Raw genomic sequence first — 18,893 nt, 5'->3', positions numbered from 1 at the left:
CTCTAGAAAACAAATTCTAAATTCGAGTACATCGACTCATATGGAAAACTCTCTGACGAGACTGGAGTCGAAGATAAATCACAAACTTTACACGAGCGAGGGCATTCAAAGAAAATGTGATTAATTTTCTCAACCGCAGAATAGCACATTTTATACCAAATGTCACATTGGACACCTCGGTATATCTATTTACTTTTATAGATAGTTTTTACTAACTAAAATATTTACTTTATATTCTTTCTTAAATTTTATTTATTTTAAAAAACACTGATTCCATTATACACCTATATTCCATTATATAAGAGTTTTTAGCTAAAAACACAGATTAAAAAATCAATAAATAATTTATTGTTTAACAAATTTCAACCAATAGAAAAAAAATATTGCATAGTGGAAATAGTCAAAAAAAATCTTGAATTAATTTATGCATAGAAACTTAGGAAAGTTTAATAAACTAGAACAAAGAAAAAAACCTAAGAAAATCTTACATGTTGGGAGATAGAGTAATAGAAATAAATTTTAAAATATTTTAGAATTTATAAAATCCAAAAATGAAAATTTGAAATAGGATAGTATGAACTTTTTTGAAGTATAGTATGGAATAATGAGAATTTAAGTACAAATATTACAACAATCTTTAACATCTTCTATATGTATAACCTATAGTATAAAAACATTACAAAATTGGACCGCCCAAAAACAAAGAATATATCAACCAAGACAATTCACATTCTCAGGCCAGGCTCTATCCTACAGAGTAAGTTCCCCTAACACAATACAACTTTCTGTTCGGTAAAGTCATCTTGTGATGCTTCGAATTGACATTCTCCAGAGATCTCAATATGTATCTTAATCTCATCTTTTTCTTCTTCATCTTCTTCTTGTTCGTTTTCGGCCTTAACTACTATAGAATGTCCGTAGAATGTGACCTCCAAAACCGCAGATTCGATGCTTTCATTCGTCTTTCATAGCTTTCGATTTCGTCTGTATGCTCTAAACTAGCGATATCAATACTAGTTGGATGCTCCTCGTGAACGATGATTGTGACTGTGTCGTGGGACAAAGGCTCGTCGCGGATTTCAGATGTAACTAGATCGAGTTCAGGAACATCTAACGGCCTTTTCTAGCGATGTCCGGTCTTCAACATCGAGCTCACGCCGACATACCGGACAAGTCCTGTGTCCTTCAAACCAAAGATCAATGCAAATTGTGTGAAAGGAGTGATTACAAGTAGAAATGAGCCTGATGGTGTCATCATCCCTAAACTCTGCTAGACAAATGGAACATTGATCCTGTCCCATGATTTTTCACCGAATAAGGATACTCAGGGAAGGATTCAATGATCTTGGAGTCGAGACCGATGTTTTCAGGTTGATTAGACGGTTGGATTAGGTTACTAGGACGGTTTCGGTTACGATGGTTGTTCCAAACGTTCATGAGTTTCCTAAAACAACATCCACAGAAGAAGAAGGGAGAAGAAACCGGAGAAAATGATGAAGAGAAGACTACCGGTCAAAACTATGGTGACAGGGGAGGAAACGAGGGTGTGGACTGCTTTGGAATTCTCTGTGCTCGTCGTGGATAAAGACATTTTGAGACCGTGTAGTGAAACGGTCGGATCAGAAATATTGTGACTGGTTTCATAGGTTGTTTGTTGAAAAGAAAGGGTTTATTCTGACGTTGCCGTGTGGGAAGGGTAATGTCAGTGGGGTGGAGACAAATGAGGAGAAAGGTAAGGTCCTATAATTTTGACTTTTGAGCGAGTCTTTTGTGAGAAAAGCTTGGTGATTTTTTTTTCCTTTACGGCCGGTTAAAAAGTTATTTACTTTTACATTCTAGTTTTATGGTCTTCAGGTCTAAGTTGTAATCCTACTATATTAATTGAGAAATACATATATAAAACTAAAAATTACATTCAATTGCCATTAATTAATAATTAAGCTAATTAACTAATTTAAATAAATATAATTAATTAAAAATAAAAAACACTCACAAATCAAATCTAAAAAAATCTAAAAAAATATTTTCTCTCTCTAATAAATTATGGACGAAATTACTAATTATTTTTTTTTTTAATATATAAACCAATCAGAATTTTAAAAAACTAAGACTTTATTTTTAATAATTAAATTGAAGATTTTGTTAACTTTTCAAATTATGATTCTCCCTATCATCTTTATTTTATTTTATTTACAAATTTTTTGGAATTTTTTTTATAATACTTATAATTTAAAATGCATATTTTTCTGCATATGTTGTGATTTGAATTTTTTTAAAACGAAGATATATTACTCATTATATGAAAATTGTGTGTTTTAATTTCCACATTGGCAGGTTGGTAAAACTTAATTTATATAAATGATAAATTAATAATTTTTATTTGCTCATAATTATAATATTAAAATTACTATTTTATATTTCACAAAATAATGATGTAAATACAACAAACAAACAATATAAAACTATAATAATACGTCAAAAATAAAATACTATAATATTCTAAAATAATTATTATTCAAATAGACTAATAGATTTACATAACAATTTAAAATAAATATTATCTCAAACAAAATAACTTTTTTTTTAAAAAAATAAAACAATAATTTTTATTATTATATTATAATTTTTTAAAAAAATGTTGACTCATGCTTTAAGCACAATGATATTAAAAAAAGGTCAATACACAAACTAGTAAATCCCTCTAAAATTTTTGGTATTGGTAGACATAAGAAAGATACAAAGAAAGAAAGATGATATTTCAACTTCTTAAAAGTCATAATCTACAATACAATAACCACAACAAGAGATACAAGGATTACACAGATACACAAACTCTACAAACTGTACCATCATCACCAGAAAACTAAAAGGTAAAAAACTTTTTTTTTTTAAAAAGGAGATTGTAATTTTCTTACCAGTTATCTAACCGATATGTAAAAACAAAAGGCGATAACTTTATTCAATATCGTCGATCCAATCACCGTATATCCGACTGATTTTCGCCGGTCCTTTCCACTTCTGATGAGTTCTGATCCCAGGCTTTTGTGTAACCGCACTAGTTGCTCGTTGCAATGCGACTCCACTGTGGTAACTGGCATCTACATTATGAGGAACTCCTGGAGATAGAAGTGTCGTTGTGTCTGAATGTCCTTTTGGGGTTTGTCCTGTTTGCTTTGTGTCCGGATTGGGTGATACTCCGTCTTTGCCTTCTCCTTCTACGAGTCCTCCACCAAAATCTATGTAACTCTGCAAACCATAAAGACTCAAACTTTAAACCTACACGACTACGGAACTATCTAAGCTCATAATAAAGTTGAACAATTCTAAGAATTTGTTTCCCATAAGAAACTATCAAAGATTCAACATAAAGTTTCCGTTTTTACAAATGTAAGATGGATTAGCTATCAAACTTTCAAGATTTCAAGCAACCAATAGCTCAGCCCTGAGCCTAAGAATTCAAAAACTCGTCTGCTTCATTACAATATAACGAAAATGAAGAAAAATATATTTTCAATAGTGTCCTGCAGCAAGCTAAACTAATACAAGCACTCAATCCATTAATTAGGCTCCTTTATAACCTATAGTACCATTTTCACTAGTCCATCCACAAAGCAACATTGATTAAAACTTCCACTACTCTTTATCTTAACACAAAAAGCTAACAGCCTAAATAGCAACCACAGACCAACAAAACCCAAAGAAAGCAGTGTTATAAAATACAGAACCTGACAGGGTCAGCGAATAAGCAAGTCACTGGGGATTAACTATTTCACTCGGCTTGTCCAGTATTTTATTCGTTTAGCCCACTCATCAAGCAACATTGGTTTAATGTTTAAACTAACACACGATAAGTCACTACAAAATTGGCAAACCACTAGAGAGACCCATGAGCTCAGTCAACTCCTTATCTTCAGGCCTAACCATTGCATTCATAAAGGCCAAACCAAATCTTACAAAAGGCGGAATCTTTTACCTGCAGCTCCATGAGCAAAATGACACTTAGCACCAAAGGGACAATACCCAGTAATCTCCCATTTGTTGCAAATCCTTGTCTTCCAATTAGAAGGCTTCACAATATGAATCCCACTTCCATTTCCACTTCCACCAGCACCACCACCAAGCACTACTACATTGCTATTTCCAGCACCACCAGCACCACTAGCAGAACCACCACCACCGCCACTTCCCCCACCACTTCCATAACCGCCAGGTCCTAAACTAATCGCAACGCTTTCTCTGTTCCTCGAAGCCTCATCGTGCAGAAACGTACAACTCTCTCCATAAGGACACCCTTCTTCAGTATAAAACTTCTTACAATGTCTTCCTTTAAAAGATCTCCCACTCTCAGCCGTCGATGACACCAAAGACGGGATCTGAAACTCCTCCCTCGGCAACTCAGGCACAGCAACGGTAGGAGTTCCCATACCACCAGATCTCTCCTCCTCATGAGCCGCCACAATCTCCTGCCAATTCGGCGGTGGTCTACGAAGCTCCTCCACCGTATGAGCAAAGTTACAATTCGTCACGTACGGACAAGTCCCAGCGCGAAACTTGCAACAAAGCTTCGTCTTGAAGAACATTTTCCCAATCGCTTTGGTACGATTGCTCGCGGCGGAAGTAGTAGCGGTAGTAGTAGTGGCTGACGAAGACGACGGAGAGCCTCGAGTCTTTTTGTTCGGAGGACCATTGTTATCGCCGGAGATGTTATCGGGATTCACCGCCCAAACTCGATTGTAATCATCTTCCGTCGCCCAAACGGCACTATCGCCGAGATTGGGAAACCAATTATCCGGCGGAGGATTGTTCGTGGGTATCACGTGAACTACATCGCCGCCGGAATCTCGCCGATGATGATGACTCATCGCGTGTGTGTCTAACCCTAATTTTTTGTGAAAGTTTACAAATTTCACCAAGAATCACGGAAAAGCTGAGAAATTTCGTGGATTCCAGAGATGGGTAATCTTGAAAACAATCAAATTCATCGATTAACGACAAAATTTGACAAACCCAAGAAAGAAAAAAAAAATTAAAAAAACGATAAACTGGAAATATGTATATGAACAGATAATAAACACAGATGATGAAGATGATGAAGAAGACGTATAAGATTAGTACTTAAGGTCACTCAAAAATCGTCGTTGAGATTGAAAGATTTGAAGAAGATATTTTGAAAGATCATGGTCGGGGTAAAACAGTTGTTTAAACAAGGAAAAAAATACGAAACGTGTGGACAGTGGATAAGATCTTTATTTGGACAATACTACTAGTTTAATTTTGAAACTCTGGAGCAGCAGATAAGTAACTAAATTTGGTAATAAAGTGATGAAAATTGAAAGACACTGTAATAAAAGAAGATATGGTTTTATAGAATTAAGAGGAATTGAAATCTGACAAAACAAAAAAAAAAAAAAAATCCTTTCTTACAGTGTATTAAATGATGACACAGCTATGAAATGAGTGTTGCTCATTCAATGAAATTTATGGATATACTAGTATGACTTATTTATCTTTTTATAAAATCGTTGAGCTCCAAACATTTATTCCATGTATACAATACGCAGTTCCATTACCATTTGTAACTTGTAAGTTTCACTTAAAGCTAAATTAGTTTAACAAAAAAAAGAAATAGAAAAACTAATTTATTTGCTAAGTTTATAATTAGATTAATAATTTCAAATTATATATTTCGAGTAGCCGATTCTTTTAAACATTCAACGACTATTATAATTGACTGCATAGTCTGCATATTGAAATCTAGGATGGTTTGTGAATTTACTGGAAAAAAAAAAAAACTATTTAGAAGCGCTTTATTAAACAAAATATATATATATTGAAGATAAAATAGGTGAGCGAATTTATTTTAAAAAGTTAAAGTTGTAGAGTAGGTGCCTGGCTCTTGTAGCTTGCTGGTCTACGATGGTACATTTACGTGCAACGTGTGATGAGTTCGAAGCTCGAGCTGGGCACGAGAATGAGAGAGAGCAAGAGCAGCAGCAGAGAGAGCATTGTGTTGTGTATAAAAACATTTGAGGTATTTCTAAATATCTTTTTGTATTATAGATTTTGTCGGCAAAGAGCCAAAGACTAATTAAATTTGAGATTGTGTTCTATTTTTGTGAATTTTTTTTTTTTTTTTTACAATTTGTTAAATTTTCCATGGAAAAACTTGAACATTGGTATATATTATGAATTGGTTGGTAAATTACAATATTGTTTAGTAGCTATCATATTTAACGTAATTGTTATGATTTTTTTTTTTGTCTAAAACGTTGAAATCTACTGGGATTATTTAGCATACAACCTAATAAACAAATTTTGGAACATTTCTAATGTTTATAATTTTTAATGTTTTCAATTCAGTTAGAAGATGATCAAGGGTCTGCGCGTCCGAGACATGTTAGGTCATTTTGGTTATTCACACTTAAAAAATAGTTGATTTTATTGGTTGTAGTGGCGGTTTAACCCTTTTTATAATAATAAATTTTTAGTTTTTATTTTATTTAAGTCTAATAGATTTGGATATTAAGGTAATTGTTAAAAGAAAAAAAGTGTTTATGATTTTTGTGTACCAGGACCCGGTTCTTAGTAAGCGAGAACAAGTATGAGAACAGTTAATGAGGTATGGGTTGTCTCGAGATTCCCCATGGTTTTTATTGATGATTTTAATTGAATTAAAAGGAAATCATGAGAAACGGGGGAGTTTTACACTCTGTGTTATCATTTCTTCCATTTAATTCTATGACTGATAATTGTGGACTTCTTGAGTTTTCTTATTTTGGTGATTTTTTATTCTGGAAACGATGGCAAAATAAAAAACCTATTCGTTATCGGTTAGATAGGGCTCTGGCGAATGAAGACTGACATGATATATTTAGTACAATCATTCGTTAAATATTTGCCCATGATAGGATCAGATCAAAAACCGATTTTAGCTACCATCGAGGATAAGGTTTCAAGGGGTAAGCATTGTTTTCGGTTTGATAAATGGTGGGTTGGGAAGGAAGGGTTGCTCGAAGCTATCACTGAAGAATGGGTTAACCGAGGGAGCTACTGTTGACAGGCTGATTAGTTGTCGGTGTTCCATCTCTAGATGACAGAAAACTTTAAAACCATTTGGTAGGGAGACGAATGAGGGTATAAAAAGTGAACTTACCCTTGCGCAAGTAGATGATGGAAGGTGATCCGAGGAGATTACGGCACTGACTTTATGATTGCGTGAGGCATATCATGATGAGGAGATATATTGGCACCAGAAATGTAGGAACCGTTGGATGCAGGTAGGGGACCTTAATTCCAAATATTTTCATGCTTTAGCAAAACAATGTCGGGCTAGGAACCGTATTATAGGACGACATGGTGATGATAATGTTTGGGCTATGGAGGGGAAGGATATTCAAAATATTGCGGTAACATATTTTCAGGATTTGTTCACATCGACTAATCCTCATGAATTTGAGGATGCTTTGAGTGAGGTACAATCACCGATCTCTGTGGAGGATGATCTTTTTATCACGGCCCCGACTATATAGAAAGAGGTGCGGGAGGCTTTGTTTATGATGCACCCTGAAAAAACCTCTGGGCCAGACAGTATAACTGCACTTTTTTACCAAAAGACGTGACCTATTATTAAAGTGGATGTATTGGGACTAGTTAATTATTTCTTCTCTGAAGGTTCGTTTGGAGCAGACAACAAAGACATAACCTTTTTTATGGATTTCTCAGATTTGGTGAAGATGGTGTCTTCCCCTTCCGAGTGACCGATCTTCTCAGTTTACCTAGACGATATCAAAAGCGATACGGAGGAGTTTTCTTTGTTTTCTCTTTCACTTATTTATCGTAGTGCAAATGTTAAGACAGATTTTTTTGGCCCATAAAGCTCGCGCTGAATCGTCTAGTGTCACCTTTGTAAACAATTTTTCTTCATATTAACTTTAGAGCCAATATTTTATGTTGTTGATAAAAAAAAAGAAAAAAAAAAACAACTACAAAGCTCTGAGAATAAATTTTGTTAATTACTAGAGTGAATTATGTTTTTGAGATTTCTATAAACTGAGAATATCGATATACTAATAATAATTTAGTTAATTTGATACTGAATACTGATCATAAATTATGTGACCTTCATATAAATAAGTTAAATGCTGCAATGAGAATGCCTAGCTCTTGTAGCTCACCGGTCAACGAAGGCACATAATGGTGCAACGCTTGACTGGTTCGAGACGAGGCTGGGCATTAGAGAGAGAGATGAAATGAGAGAGAGATGAATGAAGCAAAGAATCAAGTGTTTCATAACCATACGAGATATTCTAAAATATCTCTTTTTCTTTTTGTTCATGTAATTTTTTTTGTGTACACAAGTCTACTTCATGGATTTTAAATTTCGTGGTTCACAAATTTGCAAGTGATTAAGGAATAGAATCTCTGGACTTTTCGGGATGATTTCACTTGGTTCTTTCTAAGCATAATTTTCTAATATCAACGTCAGACTTATACAAGAAGTAGTATATATAAACTTAACCTGATATAGTGATATTTATAAATTTTGTTAATAATGTTAAATAAATAAATAAATCTTAGTCAAAATAAATCTAGTAATGGATTTGTGATTCAATCATCTTTACAAAGTTCTTTTTTAAAATGTTTTGTTTCTGAATAGTTTTTTTATTGACCGGATGAATATTATTCATTGAATAATATAGACAAAAACATTTTTCAAAAAATAATAATAATATGATTGTGATAGATACAATCATGGTAATTTCACATTGTTCTAATAATACTTTTCAAGAAACGTACAATATATGACAAAACGTGTCAAACATGTCCTCTATTCTTATTCATCGTCCAAGAAACTTTGAACTTGACCGAGATTCGTTATAATCACTCTCATATGTATAAATTATACTCTTCACAATTTAATTGATCACATAACAAAATCTAAAGACCAAACATAATTTAAAACCCTCTCTCATTTTTTTAGTATTCTCTACTCTCTCAAGTCTCACCCCCAAAACCTCGTCGATATATATCATACCACAGCTGTTGTCACTCATGTCTTCTAAATTGGTTTACCGTACCCTTCGACCGGTGCTATCATCTTCGGTACAATTCACCGGTTTAGGTACTGGACCGGGGATAAGGGGACATATCATCAGCCACTTGCCCACTGTTCGGTTTTTTAGTTCTGTCACGTCATCTCCGGCGAGTGAGAATAACCAACCGGAAAACCCTATCCGAACGGTCGACGGCAAAGTTATATCCACTTATTGGGGTATACCTCCGGCTAAGATCACTAAACCGGACGGTTCAGCTTGGAAGTGGAATTGCTTTCAACCATGGGATTCATACAAACCGGACGTGTCTATTGATGTAACCAAACATCACAAACCTTCCAATTTTACTGACAAATTCGCATATTGGACCGTCCAAACTCTGAAAATACCGGTTCACCTATTTTTTCAGGTAACTTCTTCAGAACTTTTAAATTGTTGTATCAATTGTTCGTATTCATATAATTTTCAAATAATCAAATATTTGGTAGTCAGTAATTGGGTTGTATCAAAAGTAGCTGATTACAACATTTTTCCATATTGAAAAAAAGATAATCTGTAAATTTTTGAAATTGAACTCTGATTCTTAAACCTTTGACCATATACACATTTGTTCGTTTATTTTTCCTAATTCAATAATTTTGCGTATTTAGAGGAAGCATATGTGCCATGCAATGTTGTTAGAGACAGTGGCGGCAGTGCCAGGAATGGTCGGAGGGATGCTTTTGCACTTGAAATCTCTTCGACGATTTGAACATAGCGGTGGATGGATAAAAGCTTTGCTCGAAGAGGCCGAGAATGAGCGTATGCATCTTATGACCTTCATTGAACTCTCACAACCCAAATGGTATGTATGCATGTACCCTTCTGATTTTGTACCTTATCAAAATACCACGTATAACTTGTATTATACAACTATATAGTAATTAATACAATCTAAATTCAAATCATTATTTGTTAGAGTTAATTTATCTAACCATTTGAACCGGTTATTAAAGGTACGAACGGGCGATTGTGTTCACGGTCCAAGGCGTTTTCTTCAACGCATATTTCTTGGCTTATGTAGTTTCTCCGAAACTTGCTCATCGCATAACTGGATACTTAGAAGAAGAGGCTGTGAATTCTTACACCGAATTCCTCGAAGACATCGATGCCGGAAAATTCGAAAACTCGCCAGCTCCAGCCATCGCAATCGATTACTGGCGGTTGCCTAGAGACGCGACGCTCAGGGACGTGGTTTATGTTATCCGAGCTGACGAAGCTCACCACCGAGATATTAATCATTATGCTTCGGTAAGGAGTTATTATACTTTTATTTGCAAAAGATGTATAGTAATATTATTTAATGTGAATTTTCGAAATTTTGGCTAACATATTGGGGGTTAAATTAACGTTTGTGCAGGATATACAATTTAAAGGACACGAACTCAAGGAAGCTCCGGCTCCGGTTGGATATCATTAGAGATCATTTGACAAAGCTTCTTGTATCCATGCATGATAAACGCCTATGTGATTGTGGACTCTATTATACTTTTATTTCCTCTTTTTTTTTTTATTGTTCAAAATTGTTATTCTTTATAGATTATGATCTGTGTTGTAGCACATATTGACATTTTTTTTTCAGATTCGAGATTGTAAATTTATATTCAAATAAAAAATAAGTGATGTTATTGTATTGAAAAACCATTCATATGTGGGCCAGTGGTAGGATGAATTTCGGATTGAGGGTGAGATTCCTAATACTCTCGGGTTTGAATCTCCACGGCTGCAAACACCTTAAGTGGCCACCGCAGAAAAATTTAACAATGGGCTATGCGGCCTCTAGGAACCATTCTTGCCGCCTTTGGGACGCACGCCAAGCCTTCGGGCTAGTGGACTAGTCAGGACCCACTGGGCTTTGGATACCTGAATTATATAAAAAAAAATACATGTATAGTTTCTTCTAGTTAAATATTTATAGTTTTAGACTACCATTTATCTTTATGTTCGATTGACACACTACTATTTTTTCTTCATAGGTACGTTAAATAATTATATACGTCTTTGAAAATTCAAACATGGCATATACGAGGAAAACTCTACATTTTTATCTATTAGATGGTGTGGTGTTTATCTAATTTGTTTCACAAAAAAATAGAATCAAACAAAGATTACAGGGGAAGTATAATGATTATTTCTTAAGCAACAAACTAACATGATAAACTATATATAAAATCTTATCTGTTTAATTTGATTGGTTATTTATTTTTTTGGAAATTATTTATGTAATATATTTTTGTAAAGTAATTAAATTGATTAGTATTTGACTTCTTTTATATTTATCTTGAATAGCTGTTTTTTTGACATTTTATAAATAACTAGATGAGGACCCGCCCGATGTGCGGGTTTAAAGTTTTATAAATTAAATTAAATTTAACAAAAATATATATTAAAATGTGTCGTACGTTTGTTATAATACACGGATTTATATCTATTTACAAATATTTTATGTATGTGTACTATTAAAAGTGTACTTTTTAAAACCTAACTATATTCTATGTTACAAATTTATTCTTTATCATCACCTAGAAAATGTCTATATGAACACATTAAGTCAACTATTTTACTTTCACTTCTTTATAGTTTTTTAATTACAAAAATTGTTGGCTCAAAACATATTTTGAATAAAAAATATATTACATAATATACTAATCAATTATGTACCATTACAATAATGTATGACCACCATGGAGAAAACCTCGGCTCCGCCCTCATCCCTTATAGAGAGAACCTTGCGTCTCACTTCCTCCACCATAGAGAAAACCTTGGCTCCACCTTCCTCCCTTGGAGAGATAACATTGCGTCCAACCTCCTCCACCTTCCTCCCTAGGGAAGATAACCTTGTGTGCAACCTTCTCCACTATAGAAAGAACCTTGGCTCTGCCCTCCTCCTGTGTAGAGAGAATATGTTCACATTTTTTTGCTATCTCAAAATGGCTTGCTCCGACAACTAATGAAAGTAAAAAAAAAAATGTTGACGTCACAAAATCTTTTGATAGTAACTAATGTTAAATTTCCCAATGTATTCGTGGAAGTGTCTTTGACACACCATGATGTTGCTTTGTCTCTGTAACGCCTCAACCGCCACCTTGCTTAGTGAGCCCATGTCCACTCTCAGTCCATAGGCCCGCCTTCCTAAGTGTGCCCTATATCTTTCCCGGCCCATAGACCCACCCATATTTGATGGCCGGTTTGTTATGTCAGAGAGACTTTAAAAACTTGTTTACCGACCCTACAAATCTACAAATGATCTTTTCTTGTGTTTTGTCCTCACTCGCACAGTTCCGACAATCACTTCCAGAAAGGTCACCAATCATAAAGTTCTCTCAGGATCCTTGACCAAAAAAATAAGTGCATTTTGGTGATATATGTGGCTAAATCAATTCTTTTATACCTTTTCCGCAAATCAGGATGTCACAGTCTTTGAGCTCATATGGATCTATCAACAACGATCTATCTATATATGTTTATTGTAAGCTTGTGTTTGATTAGCCTATTTTATCCATCCATTAGGTTGATGAGCTTCTACTCGTTATCTCCCTTTGGGATTGAATGAATAATAGTAACATTTATGTTTGCAAAATAAGAAAGGCTTTATGACCAACCAATCAAGGTTGAGAAATTAAAACAAATAATTTGACATAATTAAAGAAACAATAGAATATTATAAACACGGTAGTATATGAATCTTAAATAATTCAAAAATGAAAATATAAATTAAATAAAATAATCTAAAAATACTACAATAAATTTTAAAATACAGTATTAGGAAAAGAAGATGCATTTATTAATATTTTTCTTGGGTTAACATATTAATCTTACCATTTCCCATCTGAAAAAGGAGAAAGTAGGAGAAAAATTTGGTTTAAAAGAATAAGAAAAAATTAACTTCCCATTAAAAAAATTTCTAATTAAATAAAATTGAAAGCAGTGTTTTTGAATAAATTATTTAATTATGAGACGATATATCTTTATATAAAAGTGAGTATTTACAAAATTTTAGAATTAATAATTATCTGTATAATATCCTTAATCCTTTTTTTGTAAAATTAATAATTTAAAATTAAAATAAGTAAATAATATTATAATTTCGAATTTTATGAAATATATATATATATATAATCTCCTTATTATTATTTAAAAAACCTTTGTATTTTTTTTATAAAATCTGTAATTTTTGATAATTATCTTTTTACATTATTAATATTTTTAAAACAAAATAATTTATTTTTGTTGTAATTATAGTTCTCCTATTAAATATTAACTTTTACACATGTCAAAAATCTGAGATTGATAAATTGACACATGTCAAAATCTTGTTAATGACTAACTTTCAAAACCCAACTTTATATAATAAGATAAGATTAATTTTATGTATACTTCCAAAATATTAGCATAGGGAATTTACTATTTTCAACTAGGGGATAACCCGTGCTACAGCACGGGATTAAATTTTTTTAACCTTTTTCTTATTTGAGTTAGGTAATCTATCTTATTATCGAAGTTAAAATAAAAACGTAATCGGTAATAAACTAATCAGTCGCTTTATATAATCTCATACTTTGCATAATATAGCTGCTTACAAAATCAGACAGACAAAGAGTATATTGAATAGTAGATATGTTAGAGGGTATATATTGGACAATATCGGATAGTAGGTTCGTAATGGATTACGCAGAAAGCAATATCGGACTATAGTTTTGTTGGTTTGTGTTTTAAGATTCTATTTGTGTTTATGAATGTTTAATATCCAAAGTAAACAATAATAAAATAAAATAAAAATAATAGTAAGAGTAGAAATGACTCATATAGTCATGAAAGTACCATATTCCGTCATTAACCCATTCAACCATGTGTTGTATTTTCTCTGTAGGGCAAATTAGAATAAATATAGAGTTAGTAACATATATATTAATAAAACGAAATTATAATATACCTAGAATTTAGGGAGTAAGTACCATTCCATTTCCTAGTGAAGATTTTGGAAAACTTCTTTAAAAACAACATTGGTGGTCTTTGTTTGAGGTTTTCCCTCAGCATCTGTTATCAACATCTTCAATCCAGACTTTGATTTAACTCTTGACATTGCTACATATAACTGACCATGGGAGAAAACGGGTCTAGGCAAGTATATACCAACATTTTCCAGAGATTGACCTTGACTCTTATTGATAGTCATTGCAAAAGCAACTGACACTGGGAACTGTCTTCGGCGCATTTTGAAAGGCAACCTAGTATCTGATGGTGATATCAACATCCTAGGGATGAGAACTATCTTACCAACTCGCGTACCAGTTAAAATCCGAGCTTGCAAAACATGGTCCGCCATTTGGGTGATCTGCAGTCTTGTACCATTCATTAAACCACCATGCGGATCAATATTTCTCATTAACATAATCGGACAACCTATTTTCAAACGAAGCCTATGATAAGGTATACCTGAAACCTTAATGGTATTTAGAAAATCTGGTGAGTAAACTTTATTTTTCAGAGCACGTTTATCTTGAGGGTCAATTGAATCAGAACTTAGATAAATTCTTTCTTCAGCTGTAAAGCTGACTTCGGAGTTTAGCTTGAATTCTTGTTCCCTAAAATATATAAAAACTAATTTCAGATTTAAATATTAAGAAGAAGGTTATAAATGGATTGTTACCTTCTCATCAACCAAGATCAAACAAATGTAGGTAGGCTGCATTATGATTATTTCGGGTATCCAGAGCCTCAGTACTTTAACAGCAACACTCAACCTATCTGTTGATGGATTCAAATCCTCTATGTATGCAACCATTTTTTGGTTTGGTTCTTGATTATTTTGGAGAAAGAAGAAAGATGATGAAAGGTGAGAGGTTAGAATATTTTAGATAATAGATATATAGTAAATGTTTTATCGTGAATGAAGTTTGAAGTTGCAAAAAAAATTTAAAAAAAAAAAATATATATATATATATATATATATATATATATATATATATATATATATCTAGAAAAGAGGAATGGAATATGAAAAGTGATTGGAAGTTACTTACAAATTTATGTCGGTTTTTTTTTTGTCAGTTCGAAATTGAAGTAATCAAGGCGAAGACTTTGAAAATAACAAAAAATTTATGTTTGGTGTATAATCCATACATGCAATGGTTAAATTTGATCGAAACTATACATTGTAATAGATTAATTCATATTTATATTGTACTAATACTAATTAGACAGTCTGCTTGAATTGCAGTTTTTACTAATCGCATGTACTGCAATAAAAATTAGAATCAGTATAAATTTCTTTTACATTTATGGATACATGATGAAACTGATGCTACTTCAAAGTAGATTTCATCATCATATACTCCATTGAAACTATGATTCTTAGAAGTCTAATTCATCATCAATGTCTCTGTTGAAAGAGATCCTTATTTTACTATATTGAAGATTTCTAAATTAAATAATTGAGTACAATATTCTAAAGTATAGAAAAAAACTAAACAGTCAAATATCTAGTAAAATAAATTAAGTTTTGAACAAATAAATTATAAACAATAAAAATACCATATAAATAACCAAAGCAAAATAATATTAAAAACTGAACCAAATAAATAACCAACAAAGTTTTAAAATAAGCATTTAAAAATGTTTTTTATTGTTCAAAGGAAAAATGTGAAAATAATTGGAAACCAAACGTGGAGTAGGACTATGTTTTTCCGTGATCAACATCTTCACAGCTAATGACTTCATTCAAATCCTTGGTAGGATAATCTCCTTTATCTTCGGTGAAATCAGTAGACTGATCGGAACATTTTTTCTTGCTTGTAGATGATTGATCAATGTTTGGGTCTGTGGCTTCTGTTTTGCGCTTCGACGAAGGAGTTGAACTGGAAGAATGATCAGTTTCATAAGGCTCAGTGCCATTAGTAATCATCAGTGATGCCTGCACGTAAAAAAGTATATACATTAGATGTTTCTGATAGCACTATATAGATATATAGAAACTATATTTAATAAAAAAAGGCAAACCTGTTCAGAGGTGAGACTAATTCTGTCAATAGTATTTTCAGATGCTTCATTACTAATTTCCATGAATTTATTGCCTTCCCAGACATTAGCAACCTTGTAACTATCATTAGCACCAGAAAGATTGTCCCCACCAATACATATCAGAAATTGAAAGGTCTTCCCACACACAGCCTTAATCTGATCAGGGATCAAAGTAGGATCCGTAATCTGCATATTCGATATTGTGAATGATTCCATATTTTGTTAAAAATCTAACCAAGGAATTTAAAAATATACCTCTTCAAATGAACCATTTAGGATTTCAGCTGCGGAAACACCAACAATTTTTGATGCCCAACTATCAAACATGAAAATTTTGGTTTCACCACTCTTGTCCCAAACGTGGACATGTAATTTGTACCTAAAGAGGAATTAATCATCTAATAGATAAACCAACAAATATTCATATTTCAAAATATATGACAAATAATTAGAAGACTTACTTAGGCTCAATCAACGTGGCCCACTCGTTACAGGTTTCACACCTCCACCTTGGTTTGCTTGGTTTCTTAACATCTTCCACTTTAATTGACAGGTCCTCTTTATCAACCTTCTTATTACACTTTCGACAGCTAATGTAGAACCAACCCCAATCTGTATCGATTGCTGAAATAGTACATGCGATTCTACATTTTCCTACCTATCAAAATAATATTACATCCTTAAGCTTATAACTCATACATTTTCCAAAATAGATTATGTTAATATATTGTTAGACTATTAATAAATGTAAAATACCTCTGTTTCAGCAAGTACGTCAGCAATCATTTGCAAAGGAAAGTCAAGACCACTCTTGGAGCCAGACGGGTTATAAACTCTCTTTCCACCAGAATTGGTAATTGTTAAAGCCAATTGATCCGCAGGAAGACTAAAATGAAAAAGAGGAATAGTAAATCATAATGAAACATATTGTTGATTAATAATTTCATAGCTATTTGAATTTACATGTTCTGAAAAGCCTCCATCTCTGGTAACTGAGGATTGATCATCAAGATAGAAGAATCGAAAGCATTCTCAATGTATCGTTTTTCTGAAATGAAATATAAATATGATACAGTAGTTAAATGTTTTCTAAAAATACTTTTGATAAATATTTTGTGCCCTAGAAATTAAATGTATAAATATTATGCGTACTGTTACCTTTATAGCTGTTTTGTTTAACAAAGCGTAGGAAACACATAACCATTCCATCACTTGAATCATTGATAGCACGATCTAAAGCTTCAGCGTAGGTTTCCCATAGAGTACATGATAATCGTTTATCCCTAAATAAGAATTTTAACAGACATAGATTATATTAAAATAGTATAACATATAAGCATGAAAATCTATATAAAATAGATTTTTAATAGTATAATGTATAAGCATGAAAATATATATATTATTTTTGTTATGAACAAAAAAAATCTAAAAATATATATTTAGATTTATAATATTACTCAGTGTCTCTTATCTCAAACTCAATTTTCTTCATGGTAATGTTGTTACGACTTGTGATTTCTTCTAAACCTCCAGAACTGACTACTTGACCAATAACGTCTGTAAATATAAATAATACAACTATTAATAAAATCATCTTTGTAAATTAGTAACAAAATATATGTATTATGAAATTACCTAGCAGGAGATTTTTGTCAAGATTTCCAGCAAGTATACTATCAAACGATGTGAATGATAGGTAATGATCATCAGATACATTTTCAGAAGGAATAATTGTGGGTACCATATCTGGTACTAATCTTATACTTAATAAGAGAAGGACGCAAGTAGGATGTACAGAAATTCAAACCAAAAGTTGATATAACTTTCCAAGATCCAGGCTTCAATTCAGATTCAAACTTTTTGATATGATCCTTTCTGATAGAAGCTCCTATTTTGTCACCCTATATAAAACAAAAAAAATACTCTTAGAATGAATTGATATTAATATATTAGCAAAAGAATAATAAATCTATACTTAAAATACATACTGTTTCGTCAGCGAGAATTAGTTCGAGTGATTCACCAAGTTTAGCGGTATTCATTTTCCAACTGTGGAGAATTTTGACTTGAATACGCCAAGCGTTTTTGTATGGTTTTAGGTCTTTCAAAGGAGTGTAAGATAGGGGTAGAGCCATCATTTTGTGTAACGAAGTAAAAATCGTTATTTTAGTATAATAATCCAATAGAAAGTTCTCAATATATTTATAGTTATAATTCATTGATTTAGGTTATCACTTATAAGTTAAGATTTGATATCAGGAATATACGCAAAATATATTTACTTGCTTGATTCGTTACAACTGATAAACGAATATTCCTTTGAAAATTTGATCGTAAAAGATTAGTTCATAATTGTAACATCGGAAATCAAGGAATTAAACAAAATATGGTAACTTGAATATTCGTTTTATAAGATTTTAACTGAATCAGAAAAATTTCCTTTAAATTAATATTTGTTATGATATGTTTCGGTAATTAAGTAAATATTCAAATTCTTCGGTATTAAAATTTATGAAATTAGAGTGTTTGCCTATAACGAATGGGTTTGTTGGGATCTTAATTAACTAATCTTGAATTAAATAATAAACTGGATCCGAAAAATATTATTCTCGAACACAAACAGATCCGGTGGTTATTTTCCTTCTATTGTCGGTTTTTTTAAGGATCCGCGTCCGACCGTTTTTTTTAAAGTAATCGACCGAGGGCATTTTCGTCATTTGTCAAAATCGAAACTATAGGTTAATTAGATTAAATTTTGTGATTCTCTAATCATTTTTAATG

The 18,893-nt window shown here is 32.4% G+C and overlaps 4 protein-coding genes and 2 pseudogenes across 5 annotated transcripts; 1 reads left to right on the top strand and 5 right to left on the bottom strand.

Moving 5' to 3' along the window:
* Positions 1-745: 745 nt before the first annotated feature.
* On the bottom strand, positions 746-1,591 carry LOC147923879 (RING-H2 finger protein ATL81 pseudogene; annotated as a pseudogene).
* Positions 1,592-2,733: 1,142 nt separating this feature from the next.
* On the bottom strand, positions 2,734-5,082 carry LOC147923878 (zinc finger CCCH domain-containing protein 12-like; annotated as a pseudogene). The gene is made up of 2 exons (XR_015587168.1): positions 3,974-5,082; positions 2,734-3,246 (listed from the first exon to the last, which is right to left on the bottom strand). The product of XR_015587168.1 is annotated as a zinc finger CCCH domain-containing protein 12-like (transcript).
* Positions 5,083-8,862: 3,780 nt separating this feature from the next.
* On the top strand, positions 8,863-10,733 carry LOC104757604 (ubiquinol oxidase 3, mitochondrial). Its single transcript, XM_010480356.3, has 4 exons — positions 8,863-9,462; positions 9,704-9,897; positions 10,049-10,343; positions 10,453-10,733. Exons 1-4 carry the CDS (start codon positions 9,052-9,054, stop codon positions 10,510-10,512), a joined length of 960 nt encoding a protein of 319 aa, XP_010478658.2. The 5' UTR covers positions 8,863-9,051; the 3' UTR covers positions 10,513-10,733.
* Positions 10,734-13,349: 2,616 nt separating this feature from the next.
* Positions 13,350-14,877, bottom strand: LOC147923877 (uncharacterized). The gene is made up of 3 exons (XM_087496559.1): positions 14,743-14,877; positions 14,068-14,661; positions 13,350-13,388 (listed from the first exon to the last, which is right to left on the bottom strand). Exons 1-3 carry the CDS (start codon positions 14,875-14,877, stop codon positions 13,350-13,352), a joined length of 768 nt encoding a protein of 255 aa, XP_087352685.1.
* An 891-nt stretch (positions 14,878-15,768) lies between these two features.
* On the bottom strand, positions 15,769-16,328 carry LOC147923876 (uncharacterized). Its single transcript, XM_087496558.1, has 2 exons — positions 16,092-16,328; positions 15,769-16,005 (listed from the first exon to the last, which is right to left on the bottom strand). The coding sequence occupies exons 1-2, from the start codon at positions 16,326-16,328 to the stop codon at positions 15,769-15,771; spliced, it is 474 nt and encodes a 157-aa protein (XP_087352684.1).
* Positions 16,329-16,850: 522 nt separating this feature from the next.
* LOC147923875 (uncharacterized) lies at positions 16,851-17,856 on the bottom strand. The gene is made up of 5 exons (XM_087496557.1): positions 17,748-17,856; positions 17,570-17,669; positions 17,271-17,395; positions 17,076-17,160; positions 16,851-16,998 (listed from the first exon to the last, which is right to left on the bottom strand). Exons 1-5 carry the CDS (start codon positions 17,854-17,856, stop codon positions 16,851-16,853), a joined length of 567 nt encoding a protein of 188 aa, XP_087352683.1.
* Between the last annotated feature and the right edge of the window lie 1,037 nt (positions 17,857-18,893).

Source organism: Camelina sativa, chromosome 17, assembly GCF_030686135.1.
Source record: "Camelina sativa cultivar CO46 ecotype springtype chromosome 17, ASM3068613v1".
In the NCBI taxonomy this organism is placed as follows: Eukaryota; Viridiplantae; Streptophyta; class Magnoliopsida; order Brassicales; family Brassicaceae; genus Camelina; species Camelina sativa.
Note: the sequence above shows the minus strand (reverse complement) of the source record. Positions and strands in the feature narration are given on the sequence as shown.